The 25,792-nt window shown below is 34.9% G+C and overlaps 3 protein-coding genes across 3 annotated transcripts; all 3 read left to right on the top strand.

The window, feature by feature from the left end:
• The first annotated feature begins 6,228 nt into the window (after window positions 1-6,228).
• On the top strand, window positions 6,229-8,204 carry LOC124405133 (abscisic acid and environmental stress-inducible protein-like). The gene is made up of 2 exons (XM_046879786.1): window positions 6,229-6,528; window positions 7,859-8,204. Exons 1-2 carry the CDS (start codon window positions 6,471-6,473, stop codon window positions 8,140-8,142), a joined length of 342 nt encoding a protein of 113 aa, XP_046735742.1. The 5' UTR covers window positions 6,229-6,470; the 3' UTR covers window positions 8,143-8,204.
• A 4,525-nt stretch (window positions 8,205-12,729) lies between these two features.
• Window positions 12,730-19,831, top strand: LOC124405901 (50 kDa spicule matrix protein-like). Its single transcript, XM_046881170.1, has 5 exons — window positions 12,730-12,878; window positions 13,295-13,437; window positions 13,528-13,672; window positions 13,766-13,833; window positions 19,574-19,831. The coding sequence occupies exons 1-5, from the start codon at window positions 12,824-12,826 to the stop codon at window positions 19,829-19,831; spliced, it is 669 nt and encodes a 222-aa protein (XP_046737126.1). The 5' UTR covers window positions 12,730-12,823.
• A 3,102-nt stretch (window positions 19,832-22,933) lies between these two features.
• LOC124405125 (spidroin-1-like) lies at window positions 22,934-24,771 on the top strand. Its single transcript, XM_046879775.1, has 2 exons — window positions 22,934-23,067; window positions 23,479-24,771. The coding sequence occupies exons 1-2, from the start codon at window positions 23,013-23,015 to the stop codon at window positions 24,540-24,542; spliced, it is 1,119 nt and encodes a 372-aa protein (XP_046735731.1). The 5' UTR covers window positions 22,934-23,012; the 3' UTR covers window positions 24,543-24,771.
• The last annotated feature ends 1,021 nt before the right edge of the window (window positions 24,772-25,792 follow it).

Below are 25,792 nucleotides of genomic sequence, written 5' to 3'. Positions count from 1 at the left end.
TGAACCGTTTTTATATACCCTCGAATTGTTGGATATTTTTTTGTAACTAAAATCGGCAAAGTAAAGACTTTTGTATAATACAGTTTCGTATGTTACTGTAAATAGTGTTATAGTGTATTAAATCGATACTCAGCTGATTTATTTTCATTGGCAATAAAAAAAATGACTGAGACTTAATTTTTTACTGACCGCAAGATATTTTGTCGTGTTGATCTTTTGACTATTTTTTTTTTTTTATAAAAAATCCAATTCGAAAGGAATTATTTGCGACCTTGTTCGTTGAAACTTATTTACTCGAATTAACTTTGAATGAAGTGAATATGGAAATGACAAACTATTATTGCATTTCTGTAATATTTGAACCTAGATTTCATTTTTATTACAGATACATATAAATAGTACTTCCGTTAAATAAGAATATTTTATTCTTTCATATCAATCCTTCGATACATTAATTGCAAATTGTCTAACAAGTGATTCTGGAATTCCTTCAACCGTTAAAAAACCGCTTAAATTCCATAGCAAAGCGATCCTAAGAAATTAATTTTTTGAACGATTTGAACTTGTTTTTGATATCAGCATAGTTACGTCTTCGACACTTTTGTGTCAACATTCAAATTGATCATTAATAATTGAACATTTTTCGCAACAATTACAATGATTTTGAAGTGAATCGATTAAAAAATTACTGAAATGTTTTTTTTTTTTTTTTTTTGAATTATGAAAAACGATTAAAATTCTGACAGAAAAGCAGTCGAGTAGAAAAAACAATCCTACGATTAATTTTCTTTCAGTTTAATTTCAACATAGATCATATAAACCGTAATAAGAAAAAGTTCGTCCATCCGGTTTCGTCCATATATAGCAAAAAGAGAGATGAAACGAAGGTTAAAAATGGCAATTTCAAATAATATGTTGACAAAAATTTTTTTCCTTTCGTTCAGATATGTGACGAGCGGAAAGTTTCGATATATAAATGGAAAAAAAAAAATCTTCCGAGCCAAAATCGAGTTTTAATAAGTAAATAAGATCGCACATCGGTCACGTTATGGTGACAAAATAATCACTCCGTCTGTGAATATGAAAAAAACGTGATTAAAATTTTTTTCTAAAGAATTTAAAAAGATTCTGATTTTGATTCTGATTCTTTGCAAGGCCGTCAACTCCGTTGCAGTGTTGATCCTACGTGCATCGACCACGGAAAGGCTTCTGATCCTGAAGGATACAAGGTTATAAAATGGCGAGGAAAAAGCAAATTTGCAAAATGGATAAGACGTAAGATTTTCAGAAAGTGCAAGCCTTTCGACATTTCCTTTTTCAAATTCAAAGAAAGAAGAAAAAATAACAGCGTTGATGTAATAATTCAACAAAAACAAAAAAAGAACAAGAAAAACGGAATACAGATTTAATCACAGTCCCGAAGATAAAATATTTGCATCTTAATCGATAAATTTTTGTTGGAAGTTGCATTTCGGAGTCTCTAGCGAATTCACGGGTTTTTTTTTGTTGTTTTTTTTTTATCGTTTTTTTGTTTGTTTTTTTTTTGTCTAACTACGGAACCGAGTGTTCTTATTTCTTGAATTTTACTCAACCATCCTCCTCGTTTCGCAATGAATATTCATCCCATCCTCTGAGATACAAGAATGCTAATTAACGGATGGGAGGAGGTGTTGACTATTTTAAAACAATATAATACGTGGTATATATGTATTCGTATTAAGAAAAAAAAAAAAAAAAACGTTCATCGTCAAGCCAGATGTGTGTTTATACCAATGATCTATACTGCATGATTATTTTGCTTAGATCACCACTGAAAGAAGGGAAGGAAATCACTTTCAAGATCTCGTTCGAACGAAGCTGGGTTATAGCAACTAAGTTATTAAGAAATGCGAAGATGTTTAAGTGACAGGAATATCTGTTGCAAATCTATATCTTCTAATATTCGTTTAAATATTATTTTCTGAGTTCTGTTAATCTAATTAATCATCAAGCAGGATATTAAATTTATAAATAAACATTCGAGTTATCTATATAATTTATCGTTTGCGTCCAGGATTACGTGACGTAAAGTCGACGAATTAAGAACGCCGATTTAAATTCGTACGATGTCTATGTTATTTTAATATTGTAAGTTTTCATTTCGCGTCGTTTGACTGGAAACTAAATCTTGTAATTTTACTCGTTTCGTTGGTAATTTTACGATCATTTCCAACGTTCCGTTACCGATATAAATTAACCGGTTTGCAAAAAGAGATAATGCTTAGTTGAAATTCAAATATCAGCCCTCAACTTAACCGGGAATTACGTAATCGGCAGCTGCCTTAAAGTTTAATAGCCGATTGATAAATTATTCAGAATTATTGATTGCGAACACATTTGCAAACTCAAGTGACACGTTACTCACGCGGTTTAATTGGCGTAAAAATTTTTGTCGGACTTTTTCTTTCCTTTTAAAATTATTCTTCACTTCTTTGGTTTTCCAGTGAATTTTGGTAGATGCGGCAAATCTACAATGAAAAATTTCCATTCAGCAAATAAATAAAAATCGAATTCAAAACAATTTGTATTAGTAAAAATGAATGATAGTTTATCAAGTTTTTTTTTTAAATTTCACTATAAGATTATTTATATTATAAGAGTATAATTGATATTGCAAGTTATTAATATAATTAGCCCGTAACTAATCGGATCTCAATTTCCATAGCAACTTTTGTTCCCTGCGTTTCTCCGATAACTAAAAATTTTTCTAAAAACCGTACATTTTGACATTATTTTAAATAATATTTCGACACATTTGTCGTACGAAGCTTTATTATGACTTAAAATTTCGAGCAAAAAGAAAAAATTTTAGAATTTTACCGACGTGTCTCCTTAAGGGGTTATATACAGTTAAATTTTTCAAAAAATCAATTTCTTTTCAATTTTATTTTCTTAATGTACATACATTTAAGTATACATACACACATAGAAAATTTCTTGTCAGTCCGGCAAATATTGACAACTCGATCCAAATTGAAAAAAAAAGAAAAAAATTTCATACTGCATGTAAACTGTTTCTGAAACCTTAAACACATTTTTCTCAAAACTGTGTTTTTAAAGTCAGTGAGCAAGATTTCTCAAAAACAAAATTAAAAATTTCTCTCAAAGATATGATTCAATATTTGAATAGTACAAAAATGAGCTCTGATTTCTAAACCGAATTTGAATAATTTTTTATTCAAGGTTTCAACACACCGTCGTAATTTCAGACAAAACCATAACGATTCTTTGACTTTACTTTAAAACGTATACCTTTACTTATCACACAAAACCTTGCTTAACGACAGCAAAATCCTTATATTTCGAGAACCACGTGACTAATCAAAAGTCAAAAGCTTCGAACCTACGAGAATTTCTTTCGTTGATTATTGCTGCTTAAGTTTGACACTAATTGAAAGTAAGATGGTTTTAGAAGATTCTACCTTTACCTGAGCTGCAATTTACACAGTATAATTACCGAAGTGCTGTATCAGAGTTGAAAGAGAAGCGACACATCCTCATTGGCGAGCCGATACGCAGTGTTCGAAAATGGCGAGAGCAGCTTGCTGAAGAAATTGGCACTCGACTGACAATGAATCGAAATCTTAGAGTCGATCACGGTGTAGCTAAGGTTGAGAAACATGTTTTGAACGGGAAAAATCCCGCCACTGATCAAAACTTTAATGGCATTGAGCGGTGATTGTGATAAATATTCATGCATATAAGGCTATAATTATAATTACCCTGTAAAGAAATTTTTCTAGAAACTTTTGTCTTTGCTTACCTAACGCAAATTGAAAATTACTTTAACGATCATCACGGGTTTCTTTAATTTAAATGTCACGCATAGTCAGTAGAAATACTTTAGTCATCGTAACGAATATCAACGAGGAATAACTTGGTATGCCTATAATAAAACATCTACAATTATTATGTGTTTATGGGAAACATATGTCGGCAAGATTAGAAACCGCCTAATTACGATTTGTAATTAACTGTATATTGTGTAATAAATTAAAAATAAAATACACGTATAATTTGTCGTTGAAAAGTATTTAAGGAGGTTACAAAACACCGATGCAATTTATTTTTTATTTCGATTTTATCACGGAACACACACTTGTCATTAGAATTTTTCCCCACTGATTGCAAAATAAAATGTATTATTCGTATATTTTTTTATTTCATTTAATTAAGCGTTTTATTAGCGTCTTAATTACTATGCGTGACTTAATTGCGGGCTCGGTTTCGTAAGGTGTCAAACGACAGAAGGTTCACGAGAAATGGAAAGTGGAAAAAGCGAGGACGTAATAACACAGCAACGAGGGTGAAAATTACTTTATTCCGGCTCACAATTAGGTCAGAACGTAATTAAACGATAGTTTCTCATAATCGTAATTCAAGTTTTTAATCTACCTATCCTGTTTTACAATTAGTTAGCCGCGATAATTGGACACAAGATTATTCTACCAATTGTGACGTTGCTTGGAAAAAAAAAAGTCAAGTATAGGAATAAATATTATAATCCTTGCATATCAATTAATTTTTCACACTTGAATAACAAACGTATTCACTTGGTGACATTATAAATTTGTAAAAAAGCTTGAAAATTTTATCGAAGCTTGTTCTTTTTTACCAATAACAACCGTGTCTTTAAACACTGAATTTAAATATCAGCTTGACGAGAAAACATGAACAAATGGATTTTTTCTCGTTGGAACAAGTTCCAGTTATAAGTAAAATAATATATTATATATATAAATAAATTTACATTTTACCATTTTACAAAACAGCCTTGATAAAACAAGACTCCATATTTTATTTATTTTTTTGTTTTAATATTCGTGTCTTGAGTATTACTCAATCAATTTTCAGCTTAAGATATTGAAAATTCAGTGAGTTGAAATTTTTTTTCTCAATAAAATGCTTGTTTCTTTCATATAGAAAATTTCATTTTTCTAAAGTTAACTAATTTGCCTTGAGATATAATAATTAAAGATTATCTGAGAATTTTTTCAACTTATTTCAATCGATATTTCCATTTCTACGCAATGATTTTTTACGCGGGGTCTCCAGGGACCCCGATGTAACACCAATGTTATAAGGGTTAAATAACTCCCGAAAGAATTAATAAAAAAAAAAAAAATCACATATGATACGAGAGGAGAGTGTAAACGAATAAGATTATGAAAAAAAAATTATGAATTTTTCATTCTGCTATAGTTTATTGATCCATGGAACCGGAGAAGAATAACGAGAAGATAAAATCGAAACGCTCGCCTTGCTCCAAGGATCGTAACATTTGCGATGATCGGATCAGAATATTAATTTCATTTGCCTTGAGTGCCCCGCCTTAACTTGAATTTTACGAAGAGCCAAGCTTCTGAAATTTGCACAGTAGATGGGTAAAAAAATTGTAAAAAGAAAAAAAAAAGAGAAAAAGAAAAAGAAAATGAGAGAATGTCGTTTGGTTGTAAACGGATTTACAACGACACCTGCAAGTTTCTAATGCGAATCTCTTCGACTCCATTTTATATGATTAACCATGAATTTGGACAACTTACACGGGGCGACACGAAATTTGAGTCTGAATTCTAGATGTTAAATTTTGATTTCATCCACGTAACGAATAAAAGAAAAAGATATTTTATTACATAAACTTTACCTTTTGTAGAAACCAAAACAATATTTCGGATTTTAAGAAAAATTACCAATTTTCCTCAAACATTTATTGTAAATAACGATTAAAAAAAATTTCACTCCCGCATTTAAATCACGTTTTTTTTTTTCAAATTCAAAAATAATCTAATTAATAATAAAACCCCAAACGTCATGTTTTATCATCTTCTCGTTAAACTAATTAAAATAAATTATAAACTAAATATTCGCTGTATAGAATGAAAATTTATTTATTTAAATATAAACTCGAGAATAATACTTTTTTTTTTTTTGATGACCTGTGCCATTAGTCCTATTTCGATTCGATTTTGTCGACTCGTTAAAGCAAAAAATGTATGTAAAATACATTAATTATATAATATAATTTGTACTTTATTAATTATATCGACAATTTTGGCATCTTCAAATCCTAAAGACTTCTTTTATTGTCTATGACATTTGATATAACATGGAAGTTGCCGGGAGCGCGCTTGTTTTCGATTCCGCTGAGAACATTTACACACATAATCTGAAATGGACGAGAGAAGAGCGTCATTAATTCCTATCATTAAGTGGGATGAGCTGTCAGACGTCGAGTCAACGTGAATAATAGAACAGGTAAAACCCCAACCTGTTTCTGGCCCACCTGAAGGGGATTTGTTCGTTACTAGGCGCGGAAGAGTCGGACCTATAAAAAGCAGTGTCCACTGGCTGAAAATCATCAGATCGAATCAGTTGATCCTACTGATTGAACCCTTTCCTTCGTCCGAAGCAAATCTCTAATCGATTCCAAGATGATCAAGGCAGTGATTGTCCTCGTCGTAGCCCTCGTGGCCCTCGCCTCAGCCTTCCGTAAGTTTACATCGAAATAAGCTCGAATAAAAAACTTCGTTGATATTCAAAGGAAAATCTTTTTTCAAAATTCTTTTTTCGATATAGTCAAAATTGGTTCATTTTTTTCGATTTTTCATTATATTTTATTTTGCTGACTAAATTACGTTTCTTCAATTTTGGATGGTTTAAGAATGAAAAAAAAAAGACAAACAACAACAATAATAATTTTTCAAATTTGTGTAATATAATGAAGTCTGATTTTTGGTTTACGATCGATGAGTAGGATAGTTTAGTTTAGTGTCTGTTGTATAGATTTAAAAATTCTCTGTGTTTTAAATGTTTCGTCATAACTCGTGTCGTTATATTAAAAAATCATACAACCTGAGCCAAAGATTTTTTCGACAGGTTAATCCAAAATCAACGTTTACATTAGAAAGAAATTAATTTTCCGCTCAAATAAATAAACCGTGAATATGATGTCGTTTTAATGTATACAGAAATTGGGAATCGTCTTTTTTTTTTCGTACGAGATTTCTTGTGAAAAAAATTTTCATTTCGGTTATCGAGGACGCTTACATTTCGCAAACGAATAATATAATAATAATGAGTAATAATAATAATATATGTTTACCTTTTCATTGAAGACTGTGAGACCAATAAGTAGAAAAAAATCGCATAATTATAAACTACTCGTTTAGTCGTGATGCGTGATTCGCGCACCAATTCGTCTGAGTAAATATTAAGACTCTTTGCTCACCGATTACGATCGTCAGCATTCAAAGTTTTATTTGCTCTCCTACTCTCTACCGGCACAATTTACACAAGTGTGCTAAAAAACATCGCATTATAGACTGAGTAATTAATGAAATGAAAATTTCTGTTTCACCTTCGTGCGAGGCTTTCCATCAGTAACACACTTTTAATAATTTTTGTACTTGTTCTGCAGTATAGAGACTAAGTTTTTCAATCGTACAAGTTGTAAAACAAATGCAAAGAAGAACTCTTCAGTTGCATTTTGGAAAATTATATTTAATATACAAATTACAGTGAGAACATCTTCAATTAGCTTTAATGAATTTTCTTTCCATTTGAATAAATTAATGACGATTCTTTCTACAAATTATTTCGTTGGCGACTTGCAATTAATAAATATATGCGGATATAAGAAAATATTTTCAATTAAACTTCAACGATTCGTCATTTCGTAGCCAAACGAGTCTAAAAGTTGAAATTGTACGATTATTCACAAAACGAAATGAATTCCAAATCATTTATCATCCCTTGAATCCAGAAGAATTTTCATGGATACGGAGTTTGAGGGGATTGTGTCTGACCTTTGCTCTTTTAGCTCACGGAGGTGGATACGGCGGTGCCGGCGGTGGATACAACAGTGGATACAGCGGTGGATTCAGCAACGGTGGATACAGCAACGGTGGCTACAACAACGGTGGATACAACAACGGTGGTCTCGCAGGATGGGGAAGGGAGGGTTCATGGGGCGGTAACTCAGGATTGGGAGGATACCAGTCAGGATACTACCCGTCATCAGGATCGTACAACGGAGGATACAACCAGGGATTCGGAGGATACCAGCAACACGGACATCAGGGAGGATTCGGAGGATACTATTAGAGAATCCTACGACCGCTGATTGAAGACGATGATTTCCAGCTATTCATAAAAGAAACGTTCAAACCTGCTAATATAATAATTAAAATGAATTTCATATAATAAACAAGCAATTATCGAAACCACGTGTACCGTGAATTTTTTTTCATTGTAATAATAAACCAGCGTGACTTTATGAACGGAATTTAATTCGAGATAAAGTGAAAAGAGAAAGAAGAAAATCAACGTGGAGGGCAACGTGTATAAGTTGATTTCAGATTTGGTCAGAATGGTGGAAATAGTTGACTTTTGATTATAGCTGGTGTATTCACCGATCGAAATAGGTGAGGAATTTTATTATTAACTAGTTTTGCCAGCTGTGAATTTCGTGGCAATTTGACAGATCTAGCAATGGAATAAATTACAAATACTCAAATGAAAAGAAGACGATTCAAACGATGGAGTAACGAGATGTGAACGGAATGCAGAAAGGTTGAAGAATATAAGAGAGAATAATATTAAATATTCTAAAACGCATAAATCTATTTTATACAATTTTACTACGTAGAGAGAGAGTCGAAATTGCGAAAATTTGAAATGTAGATCAAGTGTAGAATATTCGATATATTTTGGCTCGGTTCATTCTTCTTTATTATGATTTTTATTTTTTCTTTTCTTTCCTTTTCTTCGCTTTGATTTTTGAGCATTTCAAGTTTTCTATGTTTTCTAATGAAATTAATACTGAGACTCTTGTCTTTTTTCACTCTTTCAAATTTAGACTTGATTCAAAGAAACGGTAATAATTATTATTCAATATCGATTGATAATTATCGATAATAATTAACGATCGTAATTACTGTTTATCGGCATTTACAATATATTTTCTGGCGTTTTGACACTCTGAAAATTGATCGATCGTACACGTCTGACATAAAAGTAAAAATCCTTGCCATAGATTCTCAAAAGAAGAATTCTGATATCTAAATCAAATAAAGGAGCTGTATCGCCTGGCCTGAGTTATTGCATAAAAATTATAATGTCCAAAAAACGAGTTGGATAAACGACCATTCGGGAACGAAATATCCGAAGGACTCCGAACCAATTGCAAATCAGCATTAAGCTTTTTAATAATCCATAAAAAAGGCAAGATTAGATCTTCTACTCGAGTCCAAACTAAATTTGCAAAAGCAACTCGGATGTGGTTAGTGCATAAATATAGACATTAAAATCGATCAAGATTGGCTGCCGTCGATCGCGCCCAGCTCATTAAAAAGATAAACGCTCACTATCTTTTACCGCGATGAGAAGCGTTCTAACATCTCCAGCGAAAATATTATCGCACACATACGTCTCTTCTCGCGAGGAAATTCGACATTCGACAAGTTTCAAAGGCTTATAGATTTTAAGAGCTTTCAAGCAAGCCTTGTATCAAGACGATCGATACACAGAGAGCCGATATATACCGGTTGTACGATCTCCAACGCTGCCGAAATCTTCAGTTTGATCAAGAATTTTCGTTCTTCTTAAGACTAGATATTATACGACATACGTTTGAATTGTATATACATTAGGTGTCGCAAAAGAATCGAACATTTTTTGTTTTTGAGTCTCGTGTGACAAAATGTTAGTTTTTGATGTTTTAAGAGCCCACTCCAGAGGATAGTTCAGAAAAAAAAATTTTAAAAGTCGCTCCACATTTTTTAAAACGTCAGAAATCGTCAAGAATCGAGTTTTTTAAAACATTTTTTTTTTCGTTACGGTATAATTTTATAGACAAAAAAAAAAATAAGTTTCCGAAAGTTTCAATTCAAAATTTGAATTTTGAAAGGTCGCTCATAATTTTTTTTAAATTTTTTGGTACATTTCTTGAGATGTTTTCGAGCGACCTTTTAATATTCATATCAAAATTTCATAAATTTTTTTTTCTCAATTTAGTTAGAAAGAATCAATAACAATACACCACGACATGAATTAAAAATCAAACAAAATACTGAAAATATAATTTTTTTAATATAATTTTTTGACGATTTTTGGCATTTTTAAAATTTACATGATTAACATCGATCTCCGCTTTCTTGAACAACGATGCCTTCACTTTTGGACTTATGAGAAGCATAGTTGTTAAAGTGATTGGGATAATGAATGAAGAAGCCTTCGAACGTGTTCTGAAACGAAGGTCTGAAAAATTGGTTGACAAATGCCAATGAAAAAATTATTCTACCAATTAATCTGACGATTATTTTGAGCTTGATGTGATAAAATTTGTATGACGCAGAACAGCACGGTTAGTGGAATACATTTTCATTCCATCAGTCACGAAATAATATGCAATGCAACGGCAATGATTAGAGGTAAGATTAGAGAGTATCAAATTATGAATTATTATTAGTTCACGAAGGCCAAGTTTTGTCGAATATTCGAAAACTGTCATTTTCACTAGAAATTAGATTAGCTGTAAACCTTCATAACCTTTGAGTCATAACTTCCTTTGCTTGACAACAAGTGATGGAATGATAGTACTATTGAAAAATATTTGTCTGTTCATTCTGAACATGAAAACATTATTTTGATACTTTAGACACTAAAAGCTTCGACTGAATCAGAATTGGTGAGACGTGCACATGGAGGACTAGTTTGTCAAATATGAACGACGAAATGCAGGATCAAACACCAACATCGAGAGGCCATTTACTTAAGGAATTAGTTAAAAGTGACTAGAAATCACTGGAATTTGATGAAATTGGAAATCACTTGGACATAAGCAATGTGCCGAACATCTTCAAACGTTTGGGAATCACTTGAAGATTAATGGAATTCAAACTACATATTTCCTAATATTGGAAATCACCAGGAAATGACTTGTGGATCGTTGATGATTTCAAAGCGAGTGTCCTTTTCGACTATCATCCTCGAATTTGTTGACAGATATCTTCGTCGAACTTTATGGTCCGTCAAACGTACTATATAATATCGCTTTAGGAAGATTTGAAATTTTTACACATTCAGAAGTTGGAGGTCGAGTCTTTCGGCAAAATAATATTAATACTAATTATTGAATTACTGATAATGGTCACTTCGAAGTAAAAGTTCGCAAGATGCAAGATAATTCTCGCATAATTACTCTCGGCATTGTGTAGCTTTCAACGATCAAGTCTTGTTCTGTATGAAGTTTGCTAGCCAAGTTTTTTATTTCGTCGAAATTTCAAGTATATGAAGCGAGATACGTTGCAATTAGTTCTCAGTGTACCCAACATATTCAAGTGGATGAAGTCAAACTAAAAAATTATATCTAGCCAATTGTAATTCATCTCCCGAGGCACAAAGTAAATAAAGCTTTGATCAAGCAAAGTCAGCGACATGAATTTCAACACAAATTTATAAATTTCAAGAAAAGAACCGTTTCGATACAATATACACAATATGTGAAAAGTGTAACATTTTTTTGATTTGATTTTTTTCTGGATTTTCATCAATGTAAGAGTGATTTTGTTTTTCATTCATACTTAATTAACGTTACAACAGGACGTCATTGAAGTTGTCTAGAAATAAAGATCCATTGATCGTCACGTTTTTTTTTTTGTAGAACTCAAAGTTACCATTTCTTTTTTTTTATTCCAAAATATTCACTAAGAAATGACTTAATGCTCTGCGTTTTATATAATTATGCTACGTACTTTCGGCATTACATATTTGAAATCGCTAAAATATGTATTATAGGAATAAGAATATACAGTTGATACTTCTGTAAATAACGTAATGCGTAAAAATGCGAAAAAAGTGTGATATAATTTGACGTGAATGGAAGTCGAATTTCCTGATCTAGAAAAAGACGTTATTGAGTGATAATAAATCCAAGGAATACAGCAAAGTATTTTTAAAAAATTTTCAAAATGACTTAATTGACAAAATTTTGAATTCAATCTTTGAAAATCATTTTTATCGATCTGAATATTTTCATACAATTTCTTCTTCTTCAAATTCCAGACAATTCGAAACTTTTAAACCTGTCATTAAACGAATTGCGATTGTGTTATAGTCAGTAAAAATTGTTCATTCAACACTTAATTGAAATCAAACATTAGTGTAATTGATCCCTTCAGTAGTAACTAAAGTAAAGCTTTTGTCAGGTATATGCATCGTGAAAATAGAATTGTCCTTGGTCCGTTTTTCGTTGCTGTCAATTTCTCATCTCATTTTATATTACAGCTCAAAGTCAGTTACGATTCATGATCGCTTCTTTGGAAGTTAACAGAATGATGCAACGGCATAAAAATTCATAACGTTCCAGAGGCTCAATGCTGATTCGATGCTAGGAGAAATTTTAAGCCTGTAATCGAGTGAACGAAGCTGGATACAATCTCTTATAGATCGTAGTATAGATAAAAAAAAATGCAGCATGTCAAAAAGTTGACAGCATTTAATTACTGATATAATCTGATTCGAAAAAATCTTGGAAGGATTGGAATAAGCGTGGTAATTTCAGATTGTATCAAAAACTGTCTGGCAATCGATTCGATTAGAAATTCGAAGATTCGATGTCTTGCATATATCATTGCCAGATCCTGATGCTGAAAGTGGTAAAACGGTGAGTATAAAACCCTCGATGCTCCGGTGAAATATCATCAGACCGAAGCATCACGTCAACGATCATCCATCGAGTTACAGTTTGAAGTTTGGAATCGCATCGTTGAACGTGATTTTCAAGATGATCAAAACCGCGACGATTTTACTCGCCCTTGCGCTGTGCGCCACAGCCTCGTGTAAGTTCTTGTCATTTTTATCAATTCCCATGACGATCGCATCAATATTCATAGCTGGAACGCATTCCATACTCTCACGTTGGCCATTATTAAAATACCCAGATTTGAGTTTGGTGTTCCACAATGCTGCTCGAAACTCTGAATAGAATCCAGTATTTGCTTCCTTCCGAAGTGCAAGTCAGAATCGTGAAATCACTCAACATTTTACCAACGTTTTCTCAGTAAAGTAAAATTGTTTAAAGGTATATACACACTGAATTCTCAAAGTCTTGCATCGTTAATTTGGAAAAAAAATCGTTATATCCGCATATCAAACACATCCAACCAGAGACACTCTGATCTCTTTCACCCATTGCCTAAGTTTGTCCCTTAAAAACAATTACTCGTTGACTTACTTAACATATTGCTTCATTCAGACCAGAGAGGATCCAACGGTTGGCAACGAGGAGGCAGAGGGTTCCAAGGTGGACGAGGAGAAGGACTCGGTGGTTGGCAGCAGAGAGGATTTGGCGGACAGGGAGAATCTGGTTGGCAGCAAGGAGGAATCGGTGGAGCGCAAGCTGGAAATGGTGAACAAGCAGGATTTGGAAGGGGTTTGGAAGGACAGGGAGAATCTGGTTGGCAGCAAGGAGGAATCTCTGGAGTCCAGGCAGGAGTTGGTGAACAAGGAGGATTCGGTGGACAGCGTGGAGGATTCGGTGGTTGGCAGCAGAGAGGATTTGGCGGACAAGGAGAATCTGGTTGGCAGCAAGGAGGAATCGGTGGAGCGCAAGCTGGAAATGGTGAACAAGCAGGATTTGGAAGGGGTTTGGAAGGACAGGGAGAATCTCGTTGGCAGCAAGGCTCACTTAATGAAGCTCAAGCGGGTTCCAGTGAACAAGAAGTAGGATTCGGTGGACAGCAAGGAGGATTCGGTGGACAGCAAGGAGGTTTCGGTGGAAAACAAGGAGGATTCAACGTCCAGCAGGGTGGAGTTGGTGGACAAGAAACGGTATCCCGTGGATTAGGAGCATTCGGCAGACAGCAGGGAGGATTCGGTTGGCAGCAGGAAGGACTTGGTGGACAGCGAGGAGGATTTGGCAGACAGCATGGCAGATATTTGTACTAGAATCGTTAAGATGATGGCTGACGACATGGCTCAGTAAACGGGAAATGATATTTATTGTCATTGTTATTGTTAAGACATCCAAATTTCGCTGTTCATTATTGCTCGCCCTTTTTTCCGAAAAAGGGAATTACAATAAAACATAATTATGGATCTGGCACAAATCAACGTGTTCCGTTAACGTATTTTTTCACCTTTACCTAAAGTTTTTATTATTCTCTTCTGTCGTTTCATTAGCACGAATTCAACTACGAAATATTCGATGAAATATCAACTGTGTCATGCAGTCTCAGTAATTTTTTGGTAGACAGGCCGTATTGAAAATTTGTTTTACAAGAAAAAAAACCTTTGGTAAAAACAACTATGAAGTCCACATAAATATTAATTCGAATAACCACGTTGTGAAAATGTTCTGTTGATGTGAATTAAGAATTTACTTTTTCGATTCTTCATCTACTTTTATTGCTAAATTATCGTTGCGATCACGCAGTCACTCACGAGTCACTCTTCCGCAAGAATCTCTTGCTAAGATGAATTTCTAAGAATAACTGATAATCGGCCAAAGTGTCAAGTGGATGTTTAAATAGAAATAAGATAATAAAATTTATCTTTCATAAAAATATAGTAAATTCTATGGAATATATTATCTCACTGGTATAACCGCAAGTATATACGATCTCCTGATTTTTTTGTATAGTTATAGCTACTGAACAAACGGCTGTTTGTGCTAAGCGCGAAAAGTTATAGCTCGTCTAATTGTCGCAAATTACCATTACAGGCTGGAAGGGGGCAAAACGAGAAGTATAAAACCTCGAATGGACTGGCAAAGATTCAGTACCAAATCTAAACGTACCTCCAAACATTACATCACGTCTTGCGCAGTTCAAATTCACATAATTTATTGAAATTATCAAGATGATCAAAACCGTCACGATTTTACTCGCTCTTGTCTTGACTTCAACTGCGATGCGTGAGTAATTTTCGTTATTTTTATCAAATCCCAAATAAATTTGGATTATATACGTTATAAATTAAAAAACGTTAGCAGAAATTGATTTTTCGAATTGAAGTCAAAATCACACGTCAACTCACTTTTTCTATCCCTTAAAATTAGCCCAATTCGGAATCGGTTTTGGAGGCGTTGGTGGATTTGGAGGAAGTCAGAGTGGTTATGGCTGGCCACAAAGCGGTGGATATGGCAGACAGCAGGGTGGTGGATACGGTGGGCAGAGCGGGCAGCAAGGAGCATACGGGGGAGGTTTGGGGGGTGGATATGGTGGAGTGCAAGGTGGAGGTTACTTCGGTTAAATCGCCGTTCAAGACGCAGGATACAAGTGCATAATATTAAAAACCACTGTGTATTAGTGTATTGCATGAAAGCATGTATGGTTAAAATAAATCGTTATTTTTTACTTCTCTTGTAACAATGAACTGAAATATAGAAAATATAGATACATATGTATACAGGTTTGACGAATTTTTCGAATTTTTAAATGCCCTGTTGAAAAGAACAGCGAACGTCAAGTATCGAATGGTTATCCACATTCAGGATATCGATTAGGGTGGCGCAAAAAAAACGACTATTTTTTTTTTTTTTTTTGAGTCTCGTGTGACAGAATGTTAATTTTTGATGTTTTAACAGCCCACTCCAAAGGACAGCTAAAAAAAAAAAATTTAAGAGGTCGCTCCAAATTTTTTAAAATGTCAAAATTCGTCAAAAAATTAGATTAAAAAAATGGTATTTTCAGTATTTTGTTTGATTTTTAATTCATGTCGTGGTGTGTTTTTATCGATTTTCTTCCACTAAATAAACGAAGAAGAATTTATGAAATTTTAAGATGAATATTAAAAAGTTGCTCGAAAATATCTAAAGAAATGCACCAACAAATTAAAATAAATTATGAGCGACCTTTCGAAATTCAAATTTTGAACTGAAACTTTCGGAAACTTATTTTTTTTTTGGTCTATAAAATTATACTGTAACGAGAAAAAAAAATCGATTTTTGACGATTTCTGACGTTTTAAAAAATGTGAAGCGACCTCTTAAAATATTTTCTTCGAGCTGCCCTTTGGAGTGGGCTCTTAAAACATCAAAAACTCACATTTTGTCATAGGGGACTCAGAAAAAAAAAAAAAAAATTGTCGATTTTTTTGCGACACCCTAATATCGATATATATATATTAAGAATAGATCGGAAATTATTCCAACAATGGATAGTAGATAGTTGTGTGAAAATTGTAGAAAGTGGAATAGAGTATTTGAACAATCGCCGCAAAGAATGACGACGGATACAGTCGTAGAAAGTAAAATAACTCGCGTGAAAAATAACGTGTAGAAAAAATTGCGGTTTCGGTGTAAACATTTTTTTGCGTTCCTTTTGATTATGAAAATGTTTATACGATCAATAATCAAATGAATTAAAAGATCGATCCAGCGTTACTTTCTGCAATCGGTTGAAGATCGAGTTTAGATAATCAGCTTCGCGTTTGAATCTGTAGTTAAAATAAAAAAGACCTTCAAAAAACAACCAAGGCTTACCTCATACTCTTAATTATCAAGCACATCATCATTTATGCATATCTATTGTTCAAATGATCAATTATTGATTGTAATAGATAAATTTTAGCAACTGCAGACCGAAAAGTAAAACACTTGCGTTCTACTTGGAGTTCGTGCGAAATAAAATAAGAATTCTTGTCATGCTTGAGCTTAGTTGACATGAAAAACGTAGTTTTCGTTAATCAATTAATGCTTACATAGTCTGGAGACGCGCATAATTTAGTCTGGCAGTTGTTGGAATACAGACGGCGTAAAAGGTATATTTGTACGATCTAATTAGTCAACGACAAAGGTGCCAATAAAACATGTCGATGACGAGTGTTTTCAAGTCAAAGATACAAAAATAATCTTGTTCTTACAACAAGTATAAAACACCGTATGAATCGCTGTGGAAGGATCATCTATTAGGAACACTTGGTCAAAGGTTATCGACTGCACTGCTGTTCGAACTTATATCGTATAAAATTTACACTGTTAAACATCAGTTTTATGATTTTGTTCACCTTCATACTGATCGTTACTGCAATTCGTAAGTTTGTATGATCTGTCTGAAATGCTCTTCCAGTCTTCCAGGTTTTTTACAAATGAATAGAACCATTCCATAATCATTTGAAACACTGTGGCACAAGTTCAGTGTCGACGTTGCATCGAAAATCATTATCGATCGTATGGTGTGCAAGTTCATTTTTCGTTATTTTTTTTTTTTAATTGCAAAGCTAAACAAATGAATTTTAATTAAAAAAAAAAACAGTTTCATTGAAAATTATTGACACATTCATATTAATGTTATAAAAACTTAAAATGTTCAAATTGATTTTCAACAATTGCCCCTACCTCGTAGCGAGTTTTTAGTATAACCATCGTATTCTACGTTAAATTTGCTATCAGAATGGCATTTTTAATTGATTGAGAAATTGTCATTACTATTGGAAAAAAATTAATTTATCTAGCGCGGCACGTTACAATGGCGCCCGGATTCCATTGCACGCCTCGATTTCTTGCTCGTTTTTCTCTCTAATATAAATGATCATTATGTATCTGTAATCGAATAATATTATTTATTAGCAAATAAGACTGTATAAAAAATTGAACGAAAAAACAAATAAATAAAAAATAATTTTTTAATTAATTTTTTAATACATTAATATTAATTAATTGTTTATAACAATATGAACTTGTTGATGATTTTCAATGAAACTGTTTTTTTTTTTTAATTAAAATTCATTTTTTTAGCTTTAAAATGAAAAAACGAACTTTCTAGTCCAAATAGAACCGCACTTATGAATTTTAAAAAATGAGACTCTATGCCGCAAGTCACAAGATTCTCAAATTTTCGATCCCCTCTGTTTTCCAAAATATGTGAAAAAAAATCCTCAAATATGTATCTTTTTTTTTTAACTATAGAACCCGTAAAAAAAAAAAATCAGCTGAATTAAAAATGTTTCGGTCAATTTTTATTCAAATCTGTTTAAGACATAACATATTATGACATTTCGATAGTGGATTATGAAAATCAAACTACCGATAAAACTGTTTTCCATGATTTAATTCCTCAGAGAAATCCGAAGTATATGTAACCGAATTTCGAAGGTTAGATGGGATCTTCGATCAATAAAAATGAGAAGGAAAGTTAGAAAGTCGACAAAATTTTACTGCCGATATAATCTATATTCGAATAATCTGGTCAAGCTTACCAAAGAGATGTAGTCATTTCAGATCCTATCAAAAACGGGCTGTTAGGTGTTTGGAACATTCGAAAATTGAATTTGTTACACATTGCAGTCAGTTTTTAGCTAGAGGGGGGGGGGGGGGGGGTGTAAAAGCGGTAAGTATAAAACCTTCGATGTTTCGCTAAAGTATCATCAGATTGAAACATCACATCAACGATCATCCATCGAGTTACAGTTTCAAGTTTGGAATCGCATCGTTGAACGTGATTTTCAAGATGATCAAAACCGCGACGATTTTACTCGCCCTTGCGCTGTGCGCCACAGCCTCGTGTAAGTTCTTGTCATTTTTATCAATTCCCATGACGATCGCATCAATATTCATAGCTGGAACGCATTCCATACTCTCACGTTGGCCATTATTAAAATACCCAGATTTGAGTTTGGTGTTCCACAATGCTGCTCGAAACTCTGAATAGAATCCAGTATTTGCTTCCTTCCGAAGTGCAAGTCAGAATCGTGAAATCACTCAACATTTTACCAACGTTTTCTCAGTAAAGTAAAATTGTTTAAAGGTATATACACACTGAATTCTCAAAGTCTTGCATCGTTAATTTGGAAAAAAAATCGTTATATCCGCATATCAAACACATCCAACCAGAGACACTCTGATCTCTTTCACCCATTGCCTAAGTTTGTCCCTTAAAAACAATTACTCGTTGACTTACTTCACATATTGCTTCATTCAGACCAGAGAGGATCCAACGGTGGGCAAGAAAGAGGCAGTGGATCCCAGGGTACACGACAAGAAGGATTCGGTGGTTGGCAGCAGAGAGGATTAGGCGGACAGGGAGAATCCCGTTGGCAGCAAGGAGGAATCTCTGGAGTCCAGGCAGGAGTTGGTGAACAAGGAGGATTTGGAAGGGGTTTGGAAGGACAGGGAGAATCTCGTTGGCAGCAAGGAGGAATCTCTGGAGTCCAGGCAGGAGTTGGTGAACAAGGAGGATTCGGTGGACAGCGTGGAGGATTTGGTGGTTGGCAGCAGAGAGGATTTGGCGGACAAGGAGAATCTGGTTGGCAGCAAGGAGGAATCGGTGAAGCGCAGGCTGGAAATGGTGAACAAGGAGGATTTCGTGGTTGGCAGCAGAGAGGATTTGGCGGAGTAGGATCAGGATCTCGTTGGCAGCAGGGAGGAATCGGTGGAGTTCAAGCAGGAGTTGGTGAACAAGCAGGATCAGGTGGTTGGCAGCAGAGAGGATTTGGAGGACAAGGATCAGGATCTCGTTGGCAGCAGGGAGGAATCGGTGGCGTTCAAGCAGGAGTTGCTGAACAGGCAGGATTCGGTGGACAGCAACGAGGATTTGGCGGACTGGGAGAATCTCGTTGGCAGCAAGGAGCAATTAGCGGAGCGCAAACGGGAATCAGTGAACAACTTGGAGGATTTGGCGGACAGCAAGGAGCATTCGGTGGGAAACAAGGAGGATTCGGTGCCCAGCAAGTCCGACTTGGCGAACCGGAAGTGGAATTTGGTGGACTAGGAGTACTCGGCGGACAGCAGGGAGGACTTGGTAGCAGACAGTATGCAGGACTCGGTGGACAGAATGGCGGATATGTATACTAGGATCGTCAGGATGATAGCATAGATTAAAAAACGACAAACGTTCGCTGTCTGATTAGCAAGTACGACGACAATCAAAGTTCATAATTTATAGGCACTTCCTCTCTCAATGTATAATCGAACTGAAAGAAAATGGAATTAATATATAATCTGTGATCGTAGATCCATACCATAATGCACTGTGTTTTAATTACGCATTCTTTTATCCTGCTCTTTCCTCATCCATTTTATTCTTTAGGTCATTGCATGACAGAACAAAGTAAACTACAAATTTGAATGTAATTTATGGTAAATACACGATTTTGAGGATCTCGTAAGATCTGAGAAACTTTGGAAGAATTAGATCATGCCCGAAATGTGCTTAAAAAAAAAAAAACTGTAACGAAGAAGTCTACGTTTAATAATAAATTCTGAGAACAAAAGTAAGAAAATAGTCACGTTTTTTTCAAAGGATTTGTTTTATTTTTATTGTTAGTCACAGGTAGAGTGACGAATATGAGGACAGGTGTTAAAAATCTTTCTGTCATAGTAATGAATTCGTCCGCGTATTCGTGGAATCCGTGTTGAGTGAAATTATAATTGCAAAAACTGTCGAGTAAGCGTTTAAATAACCAAGATTTAGTCAAAAAGAAATCTTCCATGAAAATTCTGTGAAACAGATTATCTCGCCAACAACCTCGAGATACGCACACAGATTAGGCTTCCAGTGGGGGTAAAAAAAAAGTATAAAACCTCAAATTTTCCATCATAATCAACCCTCAAGAAAATTTAAACGCGCTAAAGTCGTTCCAAGCAAATTTCCCTGTAAATTTGATCTTTTTCACTCAACAATTTGAATAGGTTCCTTGAAATTAATCCTTCATTTATATAATCCTAAATTTTCTAGCTCAAATCACACCTCACGGTGGTTCATTCCATTACAGTTTTCAGATGTATCGATAACGCGTGTCTCGTTACTTCAACATAAATCATGACCGCTTTGACAATAAATTATAACACAGAGTGGAAATGCATTACCCGCAAAAATCGGGGCTTTGCATTGAGACGGTCATCACAATAAGGGTTTCTAATTATTTTTGTCACATATTTGTAATTCATCATTTTCAGTGTAATAACTGTGAAGTAATCGATAAGAAATGCAACTTGTTTTATCTGTGTGTACATAACAAATAAAACGCCGTCGAAAAATAATTTGGAAAATAATTTTTCGACTTTTACAAAATTTTTCTTCTAATATTCTGATCTGAGAATCAAGATCCGAATCGAAATGTTTGTGGAGACTATCGAAGATATCCTTTTCCGCACATCAAATTCTGTAGTAATAGTTTCGATTTTTGAATTTGTCCTCAACTTAAAAATGTTATCCAATTCTATACTTTATAATTTGACTAAACAGTATTATTTGTAAAATACATTCGTTTCAATATGAGCACCGGGTACATAAAATAGATCTCTCAACGTTCTCGACCAGAAAACGGCGCGGTTACACGTTGCAACGTGAATTATAAGCAAACTCGTTATGACTTGGTACATTTCTTTGACAATTCTCGAAGTGCGCACTATTAAGTGTAGGTACTATAAATTATTAAAAATAGACAGATCTCCTAAGATCAAAATTTTTGCGATAATAAAATCTCTATTAACGCTCTGGTTTATTATTCATTATTAATCATTATTTTCGAAATTGACGGAAAACACTTTTTACTCACGAGTAATCACAAACAACACTTGAGGCAAAGAGCAGAAGCAATCAGCCAGAGTAAGCAGCCGAACGTGTTAAACTTTTAGGAAATAGAAAAATCCAGTTCAATTTCATGCTCATAATTCTATGAAAATATCGGGGATTCAAGTTATTTCACAAAATTTTGATTTTTGGACGTTACTACCTTGTTCAAATAATCATCAGAACGTTTGGCCGCTAATTCTGGCTGCTAGCATCAGCCTCGTATTTAGACTGCCATAGAGAAGCCGGTACAAAAGTAAACTCTTTTTACTAGGACGATCCAAGAGCTTTTTTTTTAACTTTTCGCAATCTTCTTCACCATTTTGACCACTGCGCGTTTCAAATTACCAGTCCTATGGCATTGCACTAAAATAAAACGTTTTATCACGGTTGAACTGGTCACGTGGATAGACATAGTTGCCGATAATTAACACTCAGTGAAGAAAGATAGATAAGCTGAAAATTTAAGATATCGACAGTTAAAGATAGTAGGATTGTCGTTTCATCATTTGATTTTTAAATAATTATTCAATGCTTTTTGTAAACTTAATAAAAGCTGACAGAACGAATGATTTTGACCTCATTCAAACTCTTTTTTGAGGCTGCCGGTGCCTCCAATCTATACCTTAAATTCGAGAATTAGCCACTCTTCGATTAAGTAATGTTCTAGCTGAATTTTTCTACGGTATTCTATAGACCGCTAATTTGTGAAATTTTGCTGGTATATTTTTCTTATTTATAATTCTATCTTGCCTCGATAAATCACATCGTATCGTATTGCCTGTACGTATAAGTGGATATCCAATTTTCAATTTATAGTTTAACGAACTTGTGCATATATGGATATAAATCCAGAGACCGATAATTTTTTAGCCGAGTTGATTAGGTTGGTAACGTAAATCTGCGTTGCCAACGTAATTGATTCCTATATGCCTATAGTTAGGAATTCTTACGGTGAGAGTTCACGTAATTTTACGGTATGCACAGGTGTTACGCGCATAACGTAACTGTAGTGAAATAAATGTGATGACTGCAGTAATGTTCAAACAAGCAATAAAAATTGCGAGACGAGTTCAATGGTGGGAGAAACCTGAAGCTTGTCGCTAAGTGCAGAAGATTGGACAGGATATGGATTGTATATGAATAAAATAAAGATGGAAAGTTAAAAATTCCACGTGCTTTCATTGCCGATTTCATCTAGATTTAAACGATGTGATTAGGCTTACGAAGACGACGTGGTCCTTTCAGATCGTATCAAAAACCGTTACTTCTATCAGAAATTCGAAAATTTTATGTGCCGCACATTATCGCCATATTCCGAATTTGGAAGGGGTGAAAACGAAAAGTATAAAACCCTCGATCCTCTGCTGAAATATCATCAGATCGAAGCATCACGTCTAGGATCATCCATCGAGTTACAGTTTCGAGTTTGGGATTACATCGTTGAACGTGATTTTCAAGATGATCAAGACCGCGACGATTTTACTCGCTCTTGCGCTGTGCGCTACAGCCTCGTGTAAGTTCTCGTCATCTTTATCGATTGCAATGATTATTGCATCAATATTCACTGTTAGATTCCATTCCATGCTTTCATGGTAGCCATTATTAAAATACCAACAATTGAGTTTAATTTTCCACATTACTGTTCTAAACTCTAAAGAGAATACAGCATTTGCTTCCTTTTCAAGTTCGAGACAAAATTGTAAAATAACACGAAATTTTGCCAACATTTTCCCGGCAAAGTAAAATTGTCTAAAAGTACGTGCGGAATTCCCAAAGTCTTGCATCATCGATTTGCATTCTTGCAATCCTATTTGCATTTTAAACACATCTAGTTGGAGAAAGTCTGATCTCTCTCACCCATTGCCTAAAGTTGTCCCTTCAAAACAATTACTCGTTGACTTACTTCACCAACAATTTTTTTCAGTCCCAAGAGGATCTAGCGGTAGGCAACAAGGAGGCAGAGGGTCCCAAGGTGGACGAGGAGAAGGACTCGGTGGTTGGCAGCAGAGCGGATCTGGTGGAGTTGGACAATCTGTAATTTGGCAGCAAGGAGGAATCGGCGGAGCGCAGGCAGAAATTGGTGAACAAGGCGGATTCGGTGGTTCGCAGCAGAGAGGATTTGGCGGACAGGGAGAATCCCGTTGGCAGCAAGGAGGAATCGATGGAGTCCAGGCAGGAGTTGGTGAACAAGGAGGATTCCGTGGTTCGCAGCAGAGAGGATTTGGCGGACTGGGAGAATCTCGTTGGCAACAAGGAGGGATCGGCGGTGCGCAGGCAGGAATTGGTGGAAAACTAGGAGGATATGGTGGTCAAAGAGAATCTCGTTTGCAACAAGGAGCAATCGGTGGAGCGCAAGCGGGAATTAGTGAACAAGTTGTAGGATTCGGTGGAAGGCAAGGAGCTTTCGGTGGAAAACAAGCAGAGCTTGGTGGGCAGCAAATTAGACTCGGTGGACAACAAGCAGCTTTCGGTGGACAGCAAGGAGGATTCGGTGGAAGACTAGGAGGATATGGTGGACAAGGAGAATCTCGTTGGCGACAAGGAGCTATCGGTGGAGCGCAAGCGGGAATCACTGAACAGGTTGTAGGATTTGGTGGAAGGCAAGAAGCGTTCGGTGGAAAACTTGGAGGACTTGATGGGCAGCAAATCAGACTCGGTGGACAAGAAGTAGCACTTCGTGGACCGATAGGATTCGGTGGACAGCAAGGAGGATTTGGAGGACAGCAAAAAGGATTTGGTGGACAAGGAGAATCTGGTTTCGAACAAGGAGCAATCAGGCCAATCCAAGAGGGAATCATTGAACAAGTTGTAGGATTTGGTAATGAGCAAGGAGCATTCGGTGGAAAACAAGAAGGATTCGTTGCCCAGCAATTTGGACTTGGTGGACTAGAGGCATTCGGTGGACAGGCAGGATTTGGTTGGCAGCAAGGAGGACTTGGTGAACAGCGAGAAGAATTCGGCGGACTGAATGGCCGCTTTGTATACTAGGATTGTTAAGATGATGGTTGATATCATAAATTAGATAACGGTAGATAGTATTCACCGTCTGATTAGCATGTATGTGGCAACTGACCTTCGATATTCATTACTGTATACACGCCCTTTTTCTCGATGCTTAAAATGGACTGGAAGAGAACAAGAGAACTCACAATCAAATAAGACGTAATCTTGGATTTATCATAATGCAGTGCCTTGCCTATTCATCATCCAGCTTCAACCTCCGCTTACAGTTTTCATTTCAGTTTTCTCTCGCTACATTCTTAGCATTAATGGATTACAATTTTTAATTCCGATTTTTATAATAAATTTTGTGTTACTTTAAACAAACTTGATTGTTGTGTTACATTATTTGAACATTCAACAATATCTCAACCCGTCAATTCAACAGCACATCCCAATATTTTATACACATCACAAGTCAGGTAAATCATGGAGTCAGGTGGGTTAAAAAAATGCGAAATACGAAAAATTCGACAGGTTGAAATTCCGAAAGTCAAATTACCGACAGTTAAAAACTTAGAAAGACCATAAATACGAAAAGTTGTTTCGTAAGAAAATAGAAATTGAGAACACAAAATCTATGAATAAATTTATTGCGAATTTTTCTTTCAAAATAGGCAAGATTACGAAGGGCAAAATATTGAATTGCAAAACTACCGTAGAGTCGAACAGTCAACATTTCATATGTCAGTCTCGTACCTGTTTCAAAAATTTACAAATCCGAATTTATCAATAACAACGGGACAAAGACTCGAAAGGTCAAAGTCCCGAAACCCACTCGGTCGGGTTTCAGAATATCTCCATACTTGTCGTGGGGAAAGATTACCTTTTGACTATTAAGTCCACAAAGCCATTGGCCTAGATAGCGAAGAATACCAGAGAAAAACGTCTTTCTAAAATATGAAGTTACTTACAATAAGACTGAGAAGTCTAGACTGTATCAAAAAATCGACTCTTGTAGCTCAAAATTCAAGTCGAAAATATTGTTCCAAATGATAAAAAAAATCAGCTGTCCAAGTTTCAACTCTTAATATCAAGATATAGAGGCGCTCCATGGCGACTTTCTATTTCTCATTCAAACAACATGAGAAAAATTTGTTTCAATCTTTGGAATTTTATAACTCGGCAACGCATTGGTATACTGATAAGACAAGAAAGTTTTTTTTGTAGAGAATCAGAGGTTCTACTAAGGCTTTGACGTTATTTTATGATAAATTCACTCTTTCAAAAGTTATTTA

The sequence above is a fragment of the Diprion similis genome, chromosome 4 (assembly GCF_021155765.1).
Source record: "Diprion similis isolate iyDipSimi1 chromosome 4, iyDipSimi1.1, whole genome shotgun sequence".
Classification (NCBI taxonomy): Eukaryota; Metazoa; Arthropoda; class Insecta; order Hymenoptera; family Diprionidae; genus Diprion; species Diprion similis.
Note: the sequence above shows the minus strand (reverse complement) of the source record. Positions and strands in the feature narration are given on the sequence as shown.

Excerpts from the sequence above, each read along its gene's own strand:
- LOC124405133 (XM_046879786.1), top strand. The coding sequence starts at position 6,471 with ATGATCAAGGCAGTGATTGTCCTCGTCGTAGCCCTCGTGGCCCTCGCC. Across the intron at positions 6,529-7,858 it reads GGCCCTCGCCTCAGCCTTCC|CTCACGGAGGTGGATACGGC; the intron begins GTAAGTTTACAT and ends TTGCTCTTTTAG.
- LOC124405901 (XM_046881170.1), top strand. The coding sequence starts at position 12,824 with ATGATCAAAACCGCGACGATTTTACTCGCCCTTGCGCTGTGCGCCACA. Across the intron at positions 13,438-13,527 it reads GAGGAATCGGTGGAGCGCAA|GCAGGAGTTGGTGAACAAGG; the intron begins GCTGGAAATGGT and ends TCTGGAGTCCAG. Across the intron at positions 13,834-19,573 it reads GTGGAAAACAAGGAGGATTC|GGCGGACTGGGAGAATCTCG; the intron begins AACGTCCAGCAG and ends CAACGAGGATTT.
- LOC124405125 (XM_046879775.1), top strand. The coding sequence starts at position 23,013 with ATGATCAAGACCGCGACGATTTTACTCGCTCTTGCGCTGTGCGCTACA. Across the intron at positions 23,068-23,478 it reads GCTGTGCGCTACAGCCTCGT|TCCCAAGAGGATCTAGCGGT; the intron begins GTAAGTTCTCGT and ends AATTTTTTTCAG.